General features: G+C 36.6%; 2 protein-coding genes across 7 annotated transcripts; one reads left to right on the top strand and one right to left on the bottom strand.

Moving 5' to 3' along the window:
• The first annotated feature begins 1,216 nt into the window (after positions 1–1,216).
• Positions 1,217–14,016, top strand: LOC119993220 (DExH-box ATP-dependent RNA helicase DExH10). 2 transcript variants are annotated; one of them, XM_038840240.1, is made up of 18 exons: positions 1,217–1,398; positions 1,543–2,554; positions 4,268–4,582; positions 4,740–4,844; positions 4,928–4,996; positions 5,857–6,024; positions 6,113–6,184; positions 6,273–6,389; positions 6,801–7,007; positions 7,108–7,266; positions 8,748–8,837; positions 8,996–9,088; positions 9,570–9,723; positions 10,245–10,393; positions 10,494–10,589; positions 11,404–11,496; positions 12,896–12,974; positions 13,648–14,016. In XM_038840240.1, exons 2-18 carry the CDS (start codon positions 1,580–1,582, stop codon positions 13,674–13,676), a joined length of 2,970 nt encoding a protein of 989 aa, XP_038696168.1. In that variant the 5' UTR covers positions 1,217–1,398; positions 1,543–1,579; the 3' UTR covers positions 13,677–14,016. The 2 variants fall into 2 exon arrangements, with proteins under 2 accessions (XP_038696168.1, XP_038696167.1); XM_038840239.1 differs by lacking the exon at positions 13,648–14,016 and having other exon boundaries at positions 12,896–13,354.
• A 1,104-nt stretch (positions 14,017–15,120) lies between these two features.
• Positions 15,121–22,463, bottom strand: LOC119993329 (probable disease resistance protein At4g27220). 5 transcript variants are annotated; one of them, XM_038840415.1, is made up of 7 exons: positions 22,269–22,463; positions 18,145–18,582; positions 17,384–18,022; positions 16,214–16,972; positions 15,860–15,967; positions 15,608–15,719; positions 15,121–15,471 (listed from the first exon to the last, which is right to left on the bottom strand). In XM_038840415.1, the coding sequence occupies exons 2-5, from the start codon at positions 18,238–18,240 to the stop codon at positions 15,881–15,883; spliced, it is 1,581 nt and encodes a 526-aa protein (XP_038696343.1). In that variant the 5' UTR covers positions 18,241–18,582; positions 22,269–22,463; the 3' UTR covers positions 15,121–15,471; positions 15,608–15,719; positions 15,860–15,880. The 5 variants fall into 5 exon arrangements, with proteins under 5 accessions (XP_038696343.1, XP_038696344.1, XP_038696342.1 ...); XM_038840416.1 differs by lacking the exon at positions 22,269–22,463 and adding an exon at positions 19,197–19,594; XM_038840414.1 differs by lacking the exon at positions 22,269–22,463 and adding an exon at positions 18,853–19,594.
• Between the last annotated feature and the right edge of the window lie 37 nt (positions 22,464–22,500).

Genomic DNA, 22,500 nt, shown 5'->3' on the forward strand with positions numbered 1-22,500 from the left:
CAACGTAAGTGCATCAATGGTGATGAATTCAGATCATGAGCTTCATTCAAGGAGGTTTTTGGGTTACAAACTACATGAGTCTCATCCCACTCCCCTAGAAAGTAAGCCTCTTGCATGGTGTTGATGATTTGAGGTTGGCGGTTATCATTTATATTTGTCCTTGATGGATGGTCGTGGGAAAGTCACTTGTTTGTTAAAGTGTCGAAGGTGGTCAAGTCCAATCCTCAATTGATGCACAATAGCGGAAAATTAGCAGCGTATGGAAACTCCTCAATCTTCTGGCTTGCTTTGATCTTATCTAGCTAAAATCTCATGCATGTTGCTAACAAATCGCTTTTTTGTACACGTAAATGGTTCCAAAGACGATTTCCTAGATTTTAGCTATTTTAGACAATGCATTTTAAAACATCCTGATTTATAGCAACATAATCCTGAATTCCAAACTAAACAAGATCATAATTCTTGCAAAATGAACAAACGGTTACCATCAAATCACTTAGGCTTGCCACGTATTGCCTGCCGACTTGCTGAGAGCATCCAATGATGATGGGTCACATACTGCCATGTGACACAATATGACTAGAGGTCATATTTGGTAAAATAATTGTGTAAGAGACACAAACCGCATGTGTGATTTCATGATTGAACATTTGTGTGACGTTCAAATTTTTATCAATTTTATTTTCTCAATACAATTAAATTGAATTAAACTTTTTAAACTGAAATCCTTTTTATCAATTTTATTAATCCATTCCTCCTAGCCTCGGAAAGCCATAATCCCCAACCATCTTTAACAATACCCACAAACTAGTTTACCCATGCTAAAAAAGGACTGGCAGCTTTCTCTTTCTTTGGCACTCAAAATTTTCCCAGTCTTGCACACTGGCAATGCACCACCATCCGAATTTGATGTGCTCAGCAGGGTCCAACAGAAGAATGCTACATTTTTTATGATGCTGAATTCAAACAAGTTTACAAATTTCCGTTACCTTCCATCGATTTGATGAACAAGTGAAGCTAAATCTAGTATTTTCAAATGGATAAACTTTAGTTACAGTTCTAAGTTTACTAAAGACACCCTTATCAAGGCGTCAACTAATTTTTACCTTTCAAATGGGGTGAACAAGCCCAATGGGCTTATGGGCTGTTAATTGCTGTGAAAAAATTGGAACCTAAATTTGTATTTAACCTATTTAATCCTCTTATTAGATTTCCATTGATGCCGTTTCAATTCGCCGTCTACAAATAATCGGCAGGAATAACTGTAGCTGCGATACATTGGGACACGTGTGGGTGAAGAAGTTACCCGGCAAGGCGGCAACAGAGCTTGAGCTTGAAGAGGAGCAAGCAGACCCCGGAGAGGTTTAGGGTTTTTACTTTCGTGCCTTTACTGTACTGGTATGCAATTTTGGCCCTCTATGACCATCTGTCCTGCAATGTTAAGGTTTTTATTGTTGTCTGTGCATTCGAACAAAAAGATCGGAACTTGCTTGATTATTTAATTTTTTAAGTAGCGGGAATAAGCATTTTATCACTTTTTAGGTTATAATTTCTCAACCAGTTCGAGTAAACCCTAATAATGGAGGAGGAGCTTGAAACTGAAGTTCAAACGTCTGGGAAGAGAAAAACCCCTGAAAAATCATCGGCGGGCAGTGACCAAGAGTCCGACTCTAAACGACGCAATTTGACCCGCACATGTGTGCACGAGGTTGCGGTCTGCAGTGGCTACGTTTCAACGAAAGAAGAAGCTGTCCATGGGACCCTCTCGGACCCTGTTTTCAATGGCGAGATGGCTAAAAGCTACCAGTTTGAACTCGACCCGTTTCAGCGGGTATCAGTGGCGTGTCTGGAGAGAAACGAGTCCGTTTTGGTCTCAGCTCATACCTCTGCTGGGAAAACTGCGGTGGCTGAATATGCTATTGCAATGGCATTTAGGGATAAGCAGAGAGTTATTTACACATCGCCATTGAAAGCTTTGAGTAACCAGAAATATAGGGAGTTGCATCAGGAGTTTCAAGATGTGGGACTAATGACTGGGGATGTAACCCTGTCGCCTAATGCAAGTTGTTTGGTCATGACCACAGAGATTCTACGTGGAATGCTGTTTAGGGGATCAGAGGTTTTGAAGGAAGTGGCATGGGTTATTTTTGATGAGATTCACTACATGAAGGATCGAGAAAGAGGGGTTGTATGGGAGGAGAGCATTATATTCTTGCCACCAGAGATTAAGATGGTGTTTTTGTCTGCAACCATGTCAAATGCCACTGAGTTTGCAGAGTGGATTTGTCATTTGCACAAGCAGCCATGCCATGTGGTGTACACTGATTTCAGGCCAACTCCCTTGCAGCATTATGTATTTCCTATTGGGGGCAGCGGGCTGTATCTTGTGGTCGATGAGAATGAGCAATTTAGGGAGGAAAATTTTGTGACTATGCAGGAAACTTTCTCGAAGAAAGTAGGTGAGGGCAAAAAGAGCGCAAATGGGACAGCCAGCGGCAGAATCAATAGAAATGGGACTGCTTTTGGGGGCTCTGACATCTACAGAATTGTGAAGGTGTGTCCTCAATTCTTATCCATTGCTAATGATTTTTTAAAGTTATTCGTTGTTTTGCAAGGTTGTTATGTGGAATTATGTTGATGTGTTATTGTTTGCTTATATATGTCATTGATCGATACAGTTTGTGCTAATGCATCTTCTTTCTCTCTTGATGATAACTGATGAATTTAAGTCTTGACTTGAGTAATTTGTAATTATGCATTCCTTATGAAACTGTTTGTATCAACATGACTTGCAATTGCAGTTGTATGTTTTGTAATCTTAATTGTCTCTTCATGTAACTATTCATTTTTGAGTCTCGAACTTTCCGATACAGCTGTGCAAGTTCTTTTCTTATGTCAGGCATTCAATAGAAAACGGGAATGATGCAACTTGGGTGCACAAAAGGTAATAATAAATTAATAACAATAAACCACATGGGGAAGAAAGAAATAAGAAACAAAATGAGTATTAGAGTGCAGAAACAAAATAAATGAATACTAAAGAGATGAAAGCAAACAAGGAGAAAGTTGTAGAGTGTTAAATTCATAAATGCAACTTGCAAACATGTCCTAAAATCCTCGAGATATGGTGAAAGGAGGATGGCGTGTGGCAAGAGTATAAAGACGTTGGAGGTATTCACATAATCATATTTTTGCTGTGTTCAATTCCTTTTAATGCTTAGTGGTCTGCTCCAGTTAAAAATATCTTTTGTTTCTGAATGATAGAGGAATCTTTACTGCAGAGAAGGCACCAAAAGGGTGCCCCCCGGTTACACTCACAGACAAGAAAAATAATTGATTATGTTTAAAAGTGAATTAATATTTTAATTGCGATACCCGACGTGCACATGGTAAAGACTGTGTAGCTTCCTTCTTTTAAACCAACGATTAGAAGTTAATTGTATTAAACACGAAAGGATCAGCAGTGTAGACGATGTTACTTGTGGAAGCCAAAGATATTTGGTCAATATTGGGTGTCAAAATATAAAATTGTAATATATCTTGGTAGTTTGCATTACAAAATGTCTCTTTGATTGGAAAGGCTGAATAGTTAAATAGCAACGTTTCAAAATGTTTTGTTTCTTTACTTTGCTTGCAAGGATCATATTTTTATCGAAAGTCCTGTGATAGTATTGTCTCTAGAAATTGGCCTAGCTGCCAGTACACCCACACATAAACACACCACTACACCTGCACGTAGACAATGGTTTCCATTAGTGCTAAATAGCAAATACTAGTGTTTTAAAATTAAATTGAAGGCCATACGCAGCACATGTTAGGTTATTCTCAAGACATATAATGGCTTTCGGGACACAGTGTTACTTCACATTGGAGTGATTATGATATGCTGCACGAGTTTGCAGACTCAAACTTGATCTTTTTTGTCTAATTTTAGAAAAGCATCAGTGATGATCCCTTTCTCTTTTACGTTGTACTTTCATCAAATCGTGATTGACTCGGAAGTTTTGGAGGGTTTTTGATGTTTAGTTGTCCTTTGTCAGCCACCACATTTGTTTTAGTGTTCTGATCAGTTTACTTAAGGAAATTTCTGACATAACTTTGGCACTATGCATCTTCTCTTCTTGTGTCGTCATTATGGATGCTTGTAGTCTATTAAATTAAGTTATATGGTTATTAGAATTGAGTTCTCTTACAAGGTATTATCTTAAGATCATATACCTTTAATATTCAGCCTTGATTTGCTAGTTCAGTATTTCCCAACTTTCAGATGATTATGGAACGGAAATTTCAGCCAGTTATCGTGTTCAGCTTTAGCAGAAGGGAGTGCGAGCAACATGCAATGTCTATGTCCAAACTTGATTTTAATACTCCAGAGGAAAAAGATGATGTGGAACAGGTTTTTCGCAATGCTATACTTTGCTTGAATGAAGAAGACAGAAATTTACCTGCCATTGAGTTGATGTTGCCGCTACTTCAGCGAGGAATCGCTGTTCATCATTCTGGACTTCTACCTGTTATAAAGGAATTAGTGGAGCTTCTCTTTCAGGAAGGCCTTGTGAAGGCCCTCTTTGCAACAGAGACAGTAAGATTAAGCTCAAGCACCATTATGTTCCTTCATATTTATTTATTTTCTCTCCCCTCTAGCTTCGAGGTCACTTGTCAATTTTATAATTGCTATCATTTAGCTTTTGGCTTGGAATTTTTTTAACAGCTCTTATAATTAGCCTACTGTCTGACAGTTTGCCATGGGCTTAAACATGCCTGCAAAAACTGTCGTCTTTACTTCTGTTAAGAAGTGGGATGGTGACAGTCACCGATACATGGGATCTGGTGAGTATATACAGGTAAGGGAGGTTTTGTCGCTTCAGAACTTTTAAGGCATTTTGTTGTTTATCTGCCTTGTATTTACGAGAATTAAATCCCTTAGATGAGTGGAAGAGCCGGACGACGTGGCAAGGATCTGCGTGGTATTTGTATTATAATGGTTGATGAACAGGTAATTCCATGGCTAGTGGTCTCTTTTTCATTGTTTGAGCTTTAGTGATTGTCTTTTTGCAGTACTTCTCTGTCATTTTACAGCACATTTTTCTTTAACCAGTGGAAAAATCTTTCAATGTGAAAAGTTCTTCGTATATTTTGCAAGAAGGATTTTTTTTAAATTTTAATTTTTTCGTAAGCATGATGTGAATTTCTCTAAGGTAAGGTCACATTGTACACATCCTTGCAAAGTTAACTGCTATTAACCTAGGGCGTACCTTGTAAAATTCAAAGCTCAAACCCAAGATTTTCAAGTTATCCAAATGGAACTGTTTCTTGTCAATGTTGTCGGATCCCGGACGTGCTTCTGGTGCTTACGTAGGCACCTTGATGAAACAACCACATCTATGTGCAACTAGCAGAGCATCAAGAGGTGAGGAGCCAGGTGTCAAGGTGCTTGCTTTTTCACTTTGTGGGAGTGTGACAGGATCAGATATATTTGGCCAAATATTACTCTTCCAGGAAGGGAATTCTGACTCTTGGACCAGCCATAAATTTGGAGGTCTTATGTTCGAATCTCACTTAGTGCATGTTGAATTTCAAATTGATGCTAGTGGCTTGCGAGTGACACTAGATTTGGGTTTTACTCAGCTGGAATAGTCCAATGGAGGCCAAACTTGGGGAATTTCCTCGTCTTTTTTTTTCTTTTTTTTTTTAAAAACTCTTCTTGGTTAAGAACTTCTGCACACAAGGATTCCTCGTTTAAGCTTTTAAGTTGGTCCTACAGCAATGGAATTGTCCATTGTTTGATGCACAAAACAAAAGAGAAATATATGGTCTTCCATCGTATCAGATCGTATTTTGTATTGGTTTTTGCAGATGGAGATGAATACTCTCAAGGACATGGTTTTGGGTAAACCAGCTCCTCTTGTCAGTACTTTCAGACTCAGCTACTACTCAATATTAAATTTAATGAGCCGTGCCGATGGCCAATTCACCGCTGAACATGTGATAAAAAATTCGTTCCATCAATTTCAGTATGAGAAGGTATCTGGAGAACCACTATTTATTATATGATATCATTTGGTATTTGATAAATTGTAGTTAATAACTCATAAATTCTCGATTCTTTTAGGCTTTACCTGATATAGATAAAAAGGTGTCAAAGCTAGAAGAGGAAGTTGTCATGCTTGATGCTTCAGGAGAAGTAATAATTTTTATTTTTTCACTTTTTACATTTAAATATTTGTTACAATTTCCAGTAACGCTATATGAACTTCTGCTATCTTTTGAAGGCTGAAGTTGCTGACTATCATAAACTAAAACTTGATTTGGTCCAACTTGAAAAGAAGATGATGTCAGAAATGACAAGGCCAGAGAGAGTTCTTTACTATCTTCGTCCCGGACGGTTGGTATGTGCTTAAAGTATCCTTCTAGTTTAGCATACATCCTGGTAACACATTACTCTGATTAAGTTGTTAGTATAATACAACATTATGGCTTGTTATTTTGTCCTTAGTAGACACCTCTCATTTTTTTTTTCTTTCCAATCAACACCCTGATGTTGCTAAAGTGGTTTCAGTTCAATTTCAGCAGTTCCACCTTCTTTTTCTTGCACTGTCAATGTAATGTTGACCTAAATCTTGATGCTTTTCTTATATCAGATCACTCGTTCTGTTTTTCAGCACCCGCACTTGCTAAGGCTTGATGGTGGCTTCACCTTATTCGCTTGAATGCGGGTGGTGTTTAAATGATTTATAGTGATGCAGGCTTTGTTTGAACTACAATTTGACATCTTCATGAAAAGCTCTTCCTTGTTGCAGGTCAAGGTAAGAGAAGGAGGAACAGATTGGGGTTGGGGAGTTGTTGTTAATGTCATGAAAAAGCCCTCAGGGGCAGGGTCGATGCCTTCACGTGGCAGTAACTATATAGTGGATACTTTACTGCATTGTTCGCCAGGTTCAAGTGACAGCAGTTCACGGCCAAAGCCATGCCCACCCCGTCCTGGGGATAAGGGAGAGATGCATGTTGTGAGTTTGATTCATGGAACATTGGCTTACAATTTTGGTTCAGTGTTATGTTGTATTTACAACTGTATGTGAAATTTTTATGTCCATTTCCATTTGCCAGGTCCCTGTCCAGCTGCCCCTAATTTCTTCGCTAGGCAAAATCATGATATCTATCCCTTCCGATCTCCGGCCGCTTGAAGCAAGGCAAAGCATACTGCTAGCAGTGCAGGAGCTGGAAACTCGATTTCCTAATGGTCTTCCAAAGCTTAATCCCGTAAAGGTAGCGCTCAGATGGAACAATAAACCCATTGCTTTGTTTTCTTTGCAGTCCAAAGAGGAAAAGTAAGATACTTATGCTAAACTTTTTGGTGGATTGAGAATGGAATTAGGGGATTCAATGCATTATCATGTAAAAGTTCTGTGCTTGTATAGTTGCATCTTGCATTGAGGTGTCATTGCATTAGCCTACTGATGAGATTCTTGTAAGGATTGTGCTAGCATGTAGTGTCTATTAGCAATTTAGAATGTATGTAGTTTTGACCCGCGCTTACATAGTTACTAGTTTAGCTACCTGCACTCTGTTTCACTAATTCATGTGGTGATGCCATTTAGAGCGAGCCCTTCTTTTTTATTTATTTATGGCAAAGAGTACAAAGAGAAACAACAGAAACTACAGAGCCAGCCCAAAAGCATTCTCAGGTGGGATGTGCCCACTATCCAAAAAGAGAGCTCAGTCAGCGAGAAATACCTCTGGGAATGCTAATGGATATTTTTTCGTGTGGCCCATTTTGTCAATACATCGGTTAAGGTGTGTGTGCACCTGAAAAATTTACAAGAGTTCTATTTCACCCATTACTTAGAAGGCTGACAGCTTTGTTTACCAGTAAATGAGACATTATTTCCAGCCTTTTACTTCTGAGGTTTGATTATATTGGTATCCCTGCCTCGAGAAACAGTATTAGGGGCTGTTTGTTTCTATTTTCCGTGGGAATAGAAAACTTCATTCAAATGTTTGGTTTCTTTTTTCTGAAACTTTTTTCTAGAAAGACAATAAATCGTTGTTTTACCCTTCTCTGATGTGATGCAGAGCCCACTTATTTGAATCTAACCAAATGCATTTTGTGGAAATTTTAGGTGTGTTTGGCTTTGTTTTCTAAAATTAGTTTGCAAATAGTTTCCAAGAGTTTCTCTAGAAATAGTTGGGGGAAAAATAAATGGAAATTCTATTTGGTTATCTATGAATAATAAATGTACTTTTGGAGGTGTATTCTAGAAACAGAAACATAGAAAACATCTATAACATGTTTCTATATTTTGGTATGCTGAGAACAACAAAAGTATTTTTCTTGTCGGTCAAAGACTGTTCCAAACATGTAGACAAGCAGGACTTCTTTTTTTATTATTATTATTTTTTTGTTTTTTGTTTTAGCGGTCTCTATAAACTAAATATAAATCTTGAAAAAGTTTGCAAACATATCTTGGGAAATTGAAAATCAGGAAATGGAAACAGAAAAGGAAATCATGGAAACATTTTCCAAACCCACAAAGCCACTTAACTTTTCCCCAACCTTCCCTTAGTTCTTATTAGTTGTAAACTTCCTTTTTAATTTCTTTTTCTCAGGTATTCTGTTCATTTAGCAGCAGCAGAATTTTTATTTTATGGAAGATGCTTTCCGTTTAGTCAATGAGTCAAATGCTGATGCTTTAGTTACCTAGTAGTTGTACTGTGAATTTCAAACTTCTATTGATGTTGATTCTCAGGACATGAATATAGATGATCCAGAAATTGTTGAGTTGGTCAGTCAAATTGAGGAATTAGAAAGGAAGTTGCAAGCTCATCCCCTGCTCAAGGTAAGTCATAGTATGTAGAGTAAACTCTCCACCTTTCTGTCCCTATCAGATTTTTGATGGAAGCGACGGCTTTCTGCCATATATAATAGGGGTATATTTGTTTTAGTTGCTTTGGCTGTTATTCCTACCAATTGTGCTTACTCTTCACTTTGCTGCAGTCTGAAGACGTTGGTCAAATTAAATGTTTCCAAAGGAAAGCAGAGGTGAATCACGAAATTCAACAACTTAAGTCAAAGATGCGTGATTCACAGGTGATTCCCTTTGTTGTTTGATTCTCAATCAGTTACATATGACACGTTGAAAACATTCGTACGCACCTAGTGCACAAGACTCTGTCACTACTGCTGATTGTATGAACACGAGATTTATTAATTTGCGCTCCTTGTTATCTTTTGGGCTGCATCCCATTGGTGCCTTAGTAAAATTCTATTCCAGTAAAAGGAAAAGAAGTATAAATGATATCGTACTCATATTTTCTTTATTCCCCTTTTTTCTGCCTCTATCTTAAATTTGGAAATTGGAAGCATTGGATATTCGTTCTTTATTCTTTATTTATATCAATCTTTAGATTACATGTATCAGTAAGTTATGGAAAGTCAATAAATAAAGAGCTAATGCTGTTATTTTGATACATAGTACATAAGTCCTCATCGTCATCCGAGCCACTTCAAAACTGCAATATACTTTTTCTCTACTTAGGACTTGGAATTAATTCTTCGCCATTTCTTGCAGCTTCAAAAATTTCGTGATGAACTGAGGAATAGGTCACGAGTATTGAAAAAGCTTGGCCATATTGATGCTGATAGTATTGTCCAGTTGAAGGGAAGAGCAGCCTGCCTGATAGACACGGGAGATGAACTCCTAGTTACTGAACTGATGTTCAATGGTGAAATTATAAGCACTTTCTCCTTATTGTTTGCATGATCTGTGGAATATTATTTCAATATTGTAATTATCTGCCCTGCTTGAAATATGGTTGGGTGAACAGCTTGTTGCACGATGCAAGACTGCCTGGTCAGAGTTCTGGGTTTAATGGATTATAATAAGCAAGCTGGGCTAATCATTTTAACCCAGCACTGGCAATCGTTGAAAATTTCCTGTGAATTATCCGGTTAAATAGGGAATTGATTGGGTCTATCAGTTGAAAAAATTGACAACAAGATCAGTTTAACTGAGACATATGATCATGGTCTCTTAGCTTTTATGTGGTTCTTAGTTCAATTGACATGTGATTATTGTTGCAATCTCATACCATTTGCAACTTTTCTGGAAGTCAGTTAAGTCTAGTCTCCTTGGTTCACCATTCTTTATGAACCTTTGGAGTGGCTTCATCCTTGTCACTGCAGCACCTAATTTTTACTTCTATTTATCTGCTTGATGTCTGACTTAAGGATGAATATTGTTTAGGTACATTCAATGACCTTGATCCTCACCAAGTTGCGGCACTTGCAAGTTGTTTCATTCCAGTTGACAAATCAAGCGAACAAGTTCATTTGAGAACGGAACTTGCTAAACCATTACAACAACTTCAAGAGAGTGCTAGAAAAATTGCAGAGGTCTCTCTCTCTCTCTCTCTCTCTCTCCCCCTCTCTCTTGTAATTACCTTTTCATGTCGAATGACTGAGACCAGTGAAAATTAATTTTGTGTGGTTGCAGATACAACATGAATGCAAATTAGATATAAATGTTGATGAATACGTTGAGTCAACAGTGAGGCCGTTTTTGATGGATGTAATCTATTGTTGGTCAAAGGTTAGTAACTTTATTCAGTGGCATTGTTATGCAGAAGCTGCTGCTTCCAGGTCTTGTTTTAGATAGGCAGTTTGGGTGTTTAAGTAGCGGCAACCCCTATCTCTGCCCATTGGTGTTTAGTAAGCAGCTTTGTGTAAGTATGAGATGAGATTAAAGGAGGACAATTGTTATTCTTTTCCACATCTAATAAGTTGTAGACTCACTGGGGGAACAAACATGTGTTTTCATTACTCTTAAGTCTTACCGCCTAGTCAATTCTGCTCCACAAAATGGCCATATATCTGTCTGGCTAAGGAATGAACACTTTCTACTGTTACATGAATACACTTGTCATTTCACCCAGGGAAAACCATCTTTTATCAATGCCCCTCTTTGTCATCAGATTCACTACTATTATTCCCAACTCTATGTTGTTGCCCTTGGAAAACAAATATGCATGAATCATATTGTAAATTATGTGTCTGGATAGCCTCGAGTGTTGATAGTTAGGTGTCTTTAGGTTGTAAAACATTGTCGATGAAGATGTGTCAGCAATGTTACAAAATGACTTTGTTTATTTCTATTGTTGAGGATCGATTAGTCAAATGTTATTTTGTATTCCAGTTTTTTCCCTCTTTTTCCTTAATCAAACCTCTCCTTTTTCACATGGTTTGCTCCCTACTTCTGTTAGTATCACCGATGCATGGTGGATCGTAGGTATTGAAATATAAGAATATTATTTCAGTTGTGATGTTCCAAGTTGGGCTGCTGGATCCCATTCACATTTTTTCGCTCTTGACTTTAGACATTCTGTTTTTCTGTATTTTTCCTGCAGGGGGCAAGTTTTGCGGATGTTATTCAAATGACTGACATCTTTGAAGGCAGTATCATTAGGAGTGCTAGAAGACTTGATGAATTTCTTAACCAGGTAAGACTGATTGGATTTTCGAAGATTGCTTCTTTTAGCTATCTTTTAGGCTGCAATGCACTTGGAATAGTTTTGGTTAATGGCCCAGCTTTTCATTTTTCACGTTAAGTATCAGTACAGATCAATATGATAAGTAACATATTGAAATGTTGGAAAATAATGTTGAATGCAAAATTACTGAAAAAATGAGATGAAATTATTGGATGTTTTGGGAATGAGCTAGTTTGATGGTGTATAATGGACTGGACTATGCTGTGCCGATCTGATGCACCAAGGCTTTAGCACATGGTGATTTCAAGAAAAAGTGTTACGCAAAGATGACACTTTTCCAAACCTCAAGGTGGTGCCATCCAGAGAGAAGGATAAGATACTATCTTTCTCGGTGCTACTCTTTTACAATATATGCTGATTAATAATCTTTTGGAGGCACTCGTCCATCAGTTTATGCCACTATTTCATGAGTATTCAATATAGAATGTTTGATTTTAGTTGTATTTCATAGATGTGATCAGAAACTCAAAGTATCATTGTCATTATTATTCTGGCTGCTCTATACCTTAATGTGTCAAGAATAGAACAGGGGTGATTATTTCTTCAGCAATTCACATACTGAGTGGAGAGCAATCTCATGAGATGAGTGAAAAACTGACCATGGAATGAATTTCTGTGAAACTGATTTTTCGCTTCTTACATTGCTACTTTTTGTTTGGGATAACTTCTTTTTTTTGTAGCTTCAAGTGATAAGAGGTTAAGAGGTGCTATTTTTTTAGTTATTGAATGATGCAAATAAAGTGTAAAGAACAATAACTAAGTGCCATTAGCTCTTAAGATCTGGAGCCCACCGGAAACAAGACTCAAAGAGAAGATCTCAAAGTTTCAGCGAATGACAAAAATTCTATCTATCATGTTCTGCTACAGTTAGGAAAGCAATTAAAGTATTAAATCTTTTGATGTAGTTCTTGGATTCCTTGTAACTAACTCTTTTAATAATTCAAGAATTAGTAACTAGTTTTCCGTGTGTCTGATCCTGTGGTACGGAAGTGACATCTCATCTGGTTGATATAAAGAAATGGACGCCTCCTCGTTTTCTCATAGGTTGTGGTGGGCTTTGAGTCTGGCTGTCGAAGTCAAGTAGTAGCTTTAGTTTAACAGAGGAAGGCAGCCATGCTTGGCAGATGGAACATTGCCACCAATTTCAATTGCTGTTCAATTCCATCTCCAGAGCTCACAGACAGTAGTTTAATGGCAATAGATAGTTCCTGGAATGAAAATTCTCTTTCTTTCGCCCCTGATTTGAAGATTTGAGGAATTGAGGAATAAGTTACTGATTGAGCTATTGGAAAAGGAAGTTTTGAGTTCAAATGCTAAAGTGTTTTGTTTTTGCTTGGTTAATTTTCAGTTGCGTGCTGCTGCTAATGCTGTGGGAGAAGTGAATTTGGAGAGCAAGTTTGCCGCAGCCAGCGAAAGCCTTCGCAGAGGTATTATGTTTGCGAATTCCCTTTATCTCTGAACTAGGCTTCTGCCGGATCTTGTAGACTTGTACACAGGTGAGACCCAATACATTTTGCTGCAGATTGATGGTATTTTAGTTGGAGGTATGCCATTGTCTGACTTTTAAGTTGCTTGTAGGGTACTTGTTTCCATTATGTAAGATAACCTTTGGGAGCCGTTCCTATTGCTATTGTAGGTCAAGGAAATCATGTGAATATGGCCCTGTTTTTAAATTTGCAGCTTGTACTGTTGCTGCTTTTGATAATTTTATTTTACTTTTGATTATGGTTATAGATAAAAAATTGAGGAATTATTGGGTCTCAAGTATTTTTGTTAATGGAGAATATGGAATCTATTTACTTTTCAAGTTCTGCAGTCCTTTATCTTCTATTTCATTAGGCTTCATTACTTATTGCAATTTTGGAGAATCTTCTTTCCTTCATTATGACCTTAGTGGATCATAAAGATCACTCCTGTCTAGCTTACTGTAAATAATTTTGGTTTATGGCTTTTCTTAACCTTTATATATTTTTTTTTATTCTGTGTCTTTGGATTACACCAACTGAAGGACTGGACTGTTTGTACTTAAGGACAGTTGCTGCAGTATTACTGGAAAAATCTAGATTTCTTGTTTCTTGACATGCCTTCACCTATATGTAGATTTGACTTGTGTTTCATCAGCATCATAAAAGTCTTTAACCGGAAGAATTTGGGGCAGAGTTCACTTCTCTTTGGTACTGAATAATAGTTAGACGTTTCACCGACACTCTGTAGCGCAGGCAACATATGAAGATTGGTGCAATATTAGGTATGGTTTGGCAAAACTGAAACCGTGGGAAATTAAACCAAGTGTTTGAGGTGCTGTAACTGCAGTAGGTGCTACGTGATACACTCGAGTGTTGGGTTCACTTAACTCTGTTCTAAAGTATTATGTAGATAATTTCAGAGAAAAATGAGGGAGGTGAGATTGCTTAAATTGAATTGTAATATTCCCAATTATCTAAATATTTATGGATGTTGATCAAGAGATGTGCTTGCATATGTTGTGGTTGGAAAAGGGGAAGTTGAAGAGTTGGAGCTCAGTGGTTCCAAGATAACTGTTGCGCATTTTCAAGGTCCAAAAAATAATTAAAAAAGTTTTCTTAAAGAAAAACTTCCATTATATATATGAATTGGATTAAATAATGGTGGCCATTAATGAGAAGTACGAGATTGAATTTTCTAACGTCCATCATTAGTAGTGAATTGTTGGATACATAGGTTCATTTAAAATTCTTTCTTCATTTAAAATTCTTTCTTCGACGTAATTACATGTTTTCCACAATTAAGAATTAAAACTATCTATAAGAGCTTGTGAAGCATTTTTTTTTGGGATGAAAAACAGTGACATTTAAAAAGGTAACGTTATCATAATTACGTAAAATTTTATCGGATGACTAGTTTCGACGTGTTGATCTATTGATCAAGACTAGTAACTATGCTACTAACCCAACCTTATTTTTATCAAATTTCAATTTTCAGGGTCTCAAATAAATCTTCTAAAGTTTAGTCGTACTATTTTGAAATAGTAACCTTAAAATAGTAACATTGTCAGAATTGCATGAATTTGATCGTATGACTCTCGAAGTGGTGATCAAGACTAACAACATTATTGTTGCAAGCCCCATCCTATTTTTGTCAAATCTCACTGTTTAGGGTTTCAAATGGACATTTTAATGTTTTAATGTTATTGTTTTGAAAAAGTAACATTATAATGCTATTGTTTTGAAAAAGTTACTCGGCCTGACATTGAATTTTCTATGAGTGTCTTGAGTCCGTTTTTGTTTTAACCGCAAGTGCCTCACTGGCACACTATAGCTCACATCTTGAGATATCTCAAAGTACATTCGAGTCTAGGTTTATTGTATAAGAACCATGGACATAATTGTATTAAGGGGTTTTCAGTTATAGTTTAATATGTTTTGGGCTAAAGCCAAAGTGTATTAGGGTTATCCATCATATAAATACATGGCTGTCACACTTGTAAGAGTAAGTCTTCCACTTGTGAATGAAGTAATAATCTCATCAACACAGCCTTTTGTATGCCTGCAAGGGATGCCCAACATTATTGTGGGTTAGCACCAACACCAAATGGCAGAGGCGGCAATGAGGTTTTGAATCAGGCATTCCATGAATATTAATGACCACTACTAATACAACTATCTCTATTCTCTCAACATTCATAAGCATTGCGACTTTGTAGTCAGGATGGCCAAACAAAATGAGAGTTCCAACCAAATCCAATTCTTGCTTGCACTATAAATATAACTATTGTAAGACTCAAGCAGAGCACATGACTGGCTCTCTTTAAAAATACAACACTCCACATCTCAAAGAAAGTCCAACACTCCACATCTCAAAGAAAGTCCATGGCACACACCTTCACCTGACAGAAAGAAAGCTTAACTTGACACCTTCATCTTTAAAGAGAGGCATTGTTGGAGCCTGAAATTTTTTGAGTTCCGAAATAAAAAAACATTTATGTTAGAAATACAAATAAGATGGCCAGGAGCTACATTGTATGATCGAAATTACTCATAAGTAGTCATTGGAACTCTGTACAAGTACATGAGCTTCTCACCTGATGATGCATTATGCAGATCGCATATACATATGACGTCTACGGTCTTCTAAACATTAATTCAAAGCAGTATCTCCTTTTAAACTTTCAAAAGTTCTACGTGCAATATTTCCTGTAAAATTGCAAACAACGTGTGTTAAATAACTGAAATTAATGAATAAATTATTTACATAAGCGAGTGGAGTGAGCTAAGATTAACACTTCACGTATTGAAGTCTATATTCAGCTTATTACATATTTCTGATGCCTTACCTCTCACTGCAGACTGTATTACTATGGAAGCCTCCGCAATGCAGTGAAATTCCTACGAGCAAGCTGCGTCAAAAATTGGCGCTGGATGCGCTGGATTCTGATGGTCATCTGAAAGTGGAGCCATATTTTGTTCTTATGTAAGTGGAGTCATATTTAAAATAACTAATACGTCTCTAGTAATTTCTGATTTTTTTCACATGGAGATATTCATTCTCATTGGATTGAGAACATCTAAAGGCAGATAAAGTCTTCAAACTTAAAATCATAGTCTAGCCAATCAACTCATACATTAATTAAAACCAGAGTGCATTATGCAGGCAGAGCATACAATCGAGAAGCTAAAGAGATGCGTACCATTTCTTTATACCAGTTCTGTATGGTAGAATTGAGGCTGCCATTCCAGAGCTTTTTTTCACCACGTGATACATCGAGACTCCGGAGCTTAAAAGTGGAAAGTGGTCCCTCACAAAAAGTTTTCAGATTGGGGCATATTCTCACAATTACACTTTCCAATGATGGTAATTTGAATGCATGTTTTGCTGAGCCACAGAAGCTTGAAAGGTTTGGCAGAGAATAAATAAATAGTTCTTTCAGTTGGTGGAAAATAATATCATCCTCTACCTCGCCTTCCCCTACACATTCTACAATGGACGTCATCATTTTACATTCACTTACCGACAATTTCTTGAGCTGCATCATGCTTTTAGCTGTCGAGCAAGACATTAAGTAAGTCAATTTGTCACATCTCTCTACTCGCAGTTCAGCCAAATTGCAGAATGACAGCAGTGAGGATGGGAACAGAATTTTCAATCTGTCACATTGTCCTACATTCAGAATTTTGAGACTGCAAAATGGTGAAATCATCTCTGGGTAAATGACTCCTTCATTTGGGAATATCTCATTGAAATCACTACGCCATACAACAAGTTGTTCCAACTTTGGCAGTTTCTTAAAGAAACCTGGTGGAAAAGAAGTGATGATTTCATCATGAAACTCATTAATCGTAAGGCATTTTAATCTGCAAAACATTTCAGCTCGAAATTCTCCATGCCACATTTGCTTCATAATGTAACTCTGACTGAATGACAAATTTTCTAGGTTGGGGAATATCTCCTGTCAAAATATTATGTAAATGTTAAAACGACGAAGGAGTTATTATTCACTCAACATGCAATGAAATACATACTTACCTATATAGAAATTTCATATGTGGCAGCCTTCACATAATTTAAACATGCAATAGAAAAATAATTTGATGAGTTGAAAGTAAGTATTAACAAAAATAATTGTTAATCTTTCATACCACTTGTGCTATACATTTGTGAACAAAAATTAATTGTGTTATTAATGCCATTATCGCTGAATATTGATTACAATTTATTTTTCATCAATGAACAATAATATTTAAAAGATGGAGGACATGCTAATTCCGTCATTCATGAGTGGTGGTTATCTATAGTTCTAAACTACACTTTGAGTTCTTAATGATGTTTAGATATTCTAAGCAGAGAGTTAAGTACATACCTTTTCATGCAAAAAAAGATACCCATCATACGCCCCTTCTTGGACATTCGAACATTCAGAAGCAAATATTTTCAGTTTGTCACATTTAATAACTTCCAATTTCTTTAATAGTGGCCATTCTGATGTATGAATTCCAGAGAAGAAACTTGTTAGTTTTGGTAAGTATCCAAGCATCAGGGAAGTCATGACTTTTGGAAACTCGAACCTAACATCCGCATCTACCCATTCCATTGCAACAATTTTCTCAACTGCCTCACATCTTTCAATATGTAACTCCTCAAGTTCCTGAAGACCACTGCCTACAGAGAGTGAAAAAATATATCTCAGACTTGGACAACCACTGATTGTTATGGACTTCAGTTTTCTGAATATGGGAGCCTTTGTAATATGCATCTCCAAAGCATTTGGCTCTTCCAAATCAAATATCACATCCATTGACTTGCACTCTTTTATCTTCAATAGTCGTAGGTTTTGGAGTCTTGTCAGCATATTAGATGGAAAAATGTTCAATAGATTTTCACAACGACTCGGCCAAAGATCATCTAGTTTGCAAAAGGATTCTGGGGCGAGTTCATTGTGCCATATTCTTTTGAAGTTAACGGAGGAGATTAATAATGTTTCAATGGTAGGGAGTTCCACCTAAAAAATGATTTCGTTGCATCAGCTAATAATCCAAAAGATCGCAACACAATATGATCATATTTAAGAATATTAGTAGCTCATATACACACCATCAAAGTAATAAAACAAATTAAACTAACCTTTTCGTCAAAGAGAGGAGGTGGGAGGTCATCATTGCTCACTTCCTTTTCATCAAAGATGAACGACTTCAATTCCGTGCATCTTTGTATAGACATATAGGACAAGGATGGAAATTCAATAGAATGTCCTGTGCAGAATCTTTTCAATTTGGGAAGATCATGAAGATTCAGGCGAAGTAATTTTCAGAAGACCATCTGACTTGCCACTCCTTCTATTATCCCTTCCATTAGTTTACAGCCATATACCCTAAGTTCTTCGAGTTGAATTAGACTTGTTACCACACCAACAGGGAATAAGAACTTTAACTTATAACAGCCCCGCAATTCCATCTTTTTCAAAGTCTGAAAACAACGTGGCATTCCTTGAAAACTGTTGTCCCATATTTTTTCAGCCCCAATATCCAATAGATATAACTTCTCCAAGTTGGGAAACACTATCTGCATATACACGAGATGAAGAGAATGTTAGAGTGCGTTTGGTTTACTTGTTTTCCAAACGTTTGCTGTTTTCATTTTCTAGAAAATAGAAAATGCTCCTGAAAACATGTTTGGTTGAGCATTTTAGGAAACATGGAAATGGAAAAGGACCAGAAAATAGAAAACATAAAAAAGTCGTTTTCTAAAATAAAAAACACGGGAGAATAAAGACACAGAATTCTCCGTCAAATTCTTTCCGTATTCATCTCCGAAAACATGAAATATGGTGACCTCTGTCGTCAATGGTGGCATCATCGGCAATCATAGAAATTTCACTAGCAGATGGATCTGGTGTCAAACCAAATGATCGGAGCAGATCAGTTGATTTTGAGATGGTTTTGAAGAGAGAGAAGGGAAGTGGGTTTTGAGAATGGCTTGGCCTTTTGCTTTTGCTGCTATTTTTGGAAGAGAAAATCGTCAAACACTTTGCGTGCAAAATTGCCATTGTTGAAGCCATAGTTGCTGCTATCGATGACTGTTATTTACAGAAGCTTAAAAGAGGGAGAAGAAGAAGTGTGGGAAATGTGTGTTATCTGGGCACAAAATCAGGACATGTGAGATAATTTATGTCTGACCCTCTAATAGCACAGAGGTTTGCTCTGCTTCCATTGCTGCCCTTTGTTTTCTTTACTGTGTTCAAGATTCTTCGTGTCTTCTCTGGAGTTTTCTTTTACTTTGATTGAGCTTTGCCATTGGACTAAAGCTTATTTGGTTTATTTCTTTCGGGCCTAGTTTCATTGGGCTATCTCTATTCAAGTTAAATGGCTTAATTCAAGCCACAATTAGTGTTAATATTTTATTTACACTGAAAAGGCTTTGATGTGAGTATAAATAATGTTCAGGTTGGAGGACCAATTTTTCTGCTCATTTTATGTTTTAGAAAACAATTTTTCAGTATGTCAAACCAAACATGTTTTCTATCTTAGAAAATAGAAATAGAAAACATAAAATAGAAAATAGAAATAGAAAAGGAAAACATCAAAACAGAAAACAAACCAAACGCACTCTTACATTCCTAAAATTATTTTCAAAAATAGAGTAATTCATGGGTAATGTTGTTGGAACCACTTTCGTATAATTTCATTTTAATCCTCATATAATTGTACAACATCTATTGTTGGAAATGAAAGCATGATACTATAATAATACATCTAATTAAAATACAGTAGATAATAAAATTAATTACAAATAACAGTATAGGGGTTGGAATGGGTTTGCATAGATAAATCAAATGGAGAATAAAAATTTTCAAAACCGACCAAGGCATTTAATTTGACATAAAGGGCTTATGGATTCTAACAGTGGGGAAGTTAGGATTATTTCCTTAAATAAGTCCGTGAGGGAGGTAAGAATGCCCGTAGATATATCCCAAAGCAGACAATGCATGAATGCAAAAGTACGCATCAATAAAAGTTTCTATCCATGCATCTTTACATATACCACAGAATTACATTTGACGATGATGTAGAAAATAAAATATTAAAATAATGTCAAAAGAAAAAAAAGGAAAAAGTTAATTATTGTTTTTTTCACGCACTACCTTAGTAAAAATGTATGCTCTGTTAATGTCAATCACATAGCAACGGATGCAATAAAAGAATAAGAAAAAAGATACCTTCCCATTAAAAAGTGGGATGAGCTCATCCTTCATCATAAGTTGCAAGTTTTGAGAACTTCTAGTCCAACCAGATTTCCTATTATTCCTATATCTTCCAACTCACAGTCATCAAGAGAGAGAGTGTGAAGGTTTTTTAGATAACAGACAGATGAAGGTAAAGATGGAATTATTGTATTCTTAATATCTAAGACTATAATTCCTCTCAAACCTCGGAAAAATGAATTAGGAATCTCCAAATCACGATTTTTTGAATGCAGAATAAATAATTCTAGCTCTTCACATTCCCACCCTTCTTGTAGTTTGTGAATATAATTGTGAGGAAAACATATCGAAGAGAACTTTGCAACTACATTCATTTTGGGCCATTCTTCGAATTCACCATCATATTCTCCCATGAACAGATTATGGTTTTCGCCTGCAAATGACATAGCAAACTTGCGAACCACATCATGCATTTTTATGAAACCATTTTTTTCACCATCTAATAACAAACATGAGGATTTGAGGTCTCTAACCAATTTATGCAACCTGTTTTTCCTATCTTCCAACTTATCAATATCTTTGAAAGAATCAAGGGTCATGCAGTAGTTCACCAAATCCTCAACGGCATAATCAGTATTTACAAGCAGACCACAAAGCAAGAACAACTGTTTCATCACCTCACTTCTCAAGTGATTGTAACTTAACTCTAGAGTTGAATACACTCGTTTATCAAATTCAGCATTTTGAAACCTTTCTAATTGTCTTAAGGCTTCTTTCCAACTATGTGAATCATCCCTATTTCTTAGAGCCCTTGCAACAGTGATAATCAAAATTGGCAAACCTCCACATCTTTTAGCTATTTCAGTGGCGATAGGTAGCAAATTGGGAACTTTCACGACATCCCCTACCATTTTCTCAAATAAATTCCAAGCCTCCACATCATTTAATGTATTAACCCTGATGTTCAAACTATCAGTACCAATCTCGGTTAATACATGCTCATATCTAGATGTCACCAATATTTTGCATCCTTTACGGTCATTCCCGAAAGGTATTCCTAACTCTCCTAGATCAAGCCTTGCCCAAATATTATCAAGAATCACTAGAATTTTTGTTTCTTTCAACAAACGTTCACGTAACTGGTTGGATCTCCCAGAAATTGTCTCCGCCTTAAATTTGAAATCTAAGGCTTCTGCAATTTCTCCTTGAATCCTTCCTAAGTCGTCATTTAAAGATACCTCCGAAAAAATCACCACATCAAAAATCCTGTCTACTTTGGCTTGTTCAGCAGCTTTTTTCACAAGAGTAGTTTTGCCCACACCACCCATACCCCAAACGCCAATCATGTTGACATTAGGATCTTTTAAGGCCTTCATAATTTCTTCCAAATGGCACGCTCTTGATTCGAAGGCCTCATAATCCTTGATGGTTGCAAATAATATTCCTTGTGGAGTAGGACGATATGAAACACTAGTAAACTGTCCTGCCAAAAACAAAAGATCGGCAACAGCCTTTGATAAGTCCTCAGCTAATTCTTACGAAGCTGGTACCTTGCCTTCACATTGGGACATAACCCAAAGAAACACCCCTTCTTTGTCCTCTCTGTTTCCTCCAATAAACGTTCTTCATTCTCATCAAGTGCTGTCACTCGATGCAGCCAGTCTTCAACGTCCCTTTCAATCAACTCCATTTTTCTCCTGGTTGCATCATCAACAGCATGCTCAATTCTCTCTCTCTTAAGTTTCAGATTATGGAGTTTATCATTAAAATTATCAACATTTTTTTTGAAGTTGAACACAGAACTAATTTGACGTTTAATCCAACTTGCAACGGGAGCACCCAACTGCTCTGCAACAATTGGAGCAGCAAACTCGGCCATTTCCTAAAAGTTTTCTTCAGAGTTAAACAGCGAGAAACAATGTTGCTACTATAAGAAGATATGGAGTAAATGAGAAATACTAATAAGAAACTCTTTTTTTTGTTTAAGAGTTTATACACAGGACGAAATTATAAAGATAAAACACATAAAAAAAAATATTGGACATACCTTTGCCAAATATTAAATATTAATGATGCCAAGCTTTGTTTGTTTTACTCTTTTGTATTCTTTAGTTTGGGTTATCAAAGATTGGAAAATGGAACCAGAGATTAAGAGTAGTAAGTTGAGAATGAAGAATGAAGGTAGAATTGCAGAGCAGAACCACAATGAAGAGAATTGTGAAGACTAGGGATAGAGCAAGAAAAGAAAGGTAGATAAGAGTATAGAAGTCTTTGCGAAG

This window comes from Tripterygium wilfordii, chromosome 23, assembly GCF_013401445.1.
Source record: "Tripterygium wilfordii isolate XIE 37 chromosome 23, ASM1340144v1, whole genome shotgun sequence".
Classification (NCBI taxonomy): Eukaryota; Viridiplantae; Streptophyta; class Magnoliopsida; order Celastrales; family Celastraceae; genus Tripterygium; species Tripterygium wilfordii.

What these genes read in the sequence shown, in the direction of transcription:
- LOC119993220 (XM_038840239.1), top strand. Translation starts at nt 1,580, where the DNA reads ATGGAGGAGGAGCTTGAAACTGAAGTTCAAACGTCTGGGAAGAGAAAA. An exon ending in TGCTTGATGCTTCAGGAGAA is followed by an intron (nt 6,185 to 6,272) that starts GTAATAATTTTT and finishes TATCTTTTGAAG; the next exon opens with GCTGAAGTTGCTGACTATCA. An exon ending in TAATCTATTGTTGGTCAAAG is followed by an intron (nt 10,590 to 11,403) that starts GTTAGTAACTTT and finishes TTTTTCCTGCAG; the next exon opens with GGGGCAAGTTTTGCGGATGT.
- LOC119993329 (XM_038840415.1), bottom strand. Translation starts at nt 18,240, where the DNA reads ATGTCTATACAAAGATGCACGGAATTGAAGTCGTTCATCTTTGATGAA. An exon ending in CTCCTCTCTTTGACGAAAAG is followed by an intron (nt 18,023 to 18,144) that starts GTTAGTTTAATT and finishes ATCATTTTTTAG; the next exon opens with GTGGAACTCCCTACCATTGA. An exon ending in AGAACTGGTATAAAGAAATG is followed by an intron (nt 15,968 to 16,213) that starts GTACGCATCTCT and finishes CTCCACTTTCAG; the next exon opens with ATGACCATCAGAATCCAGCG.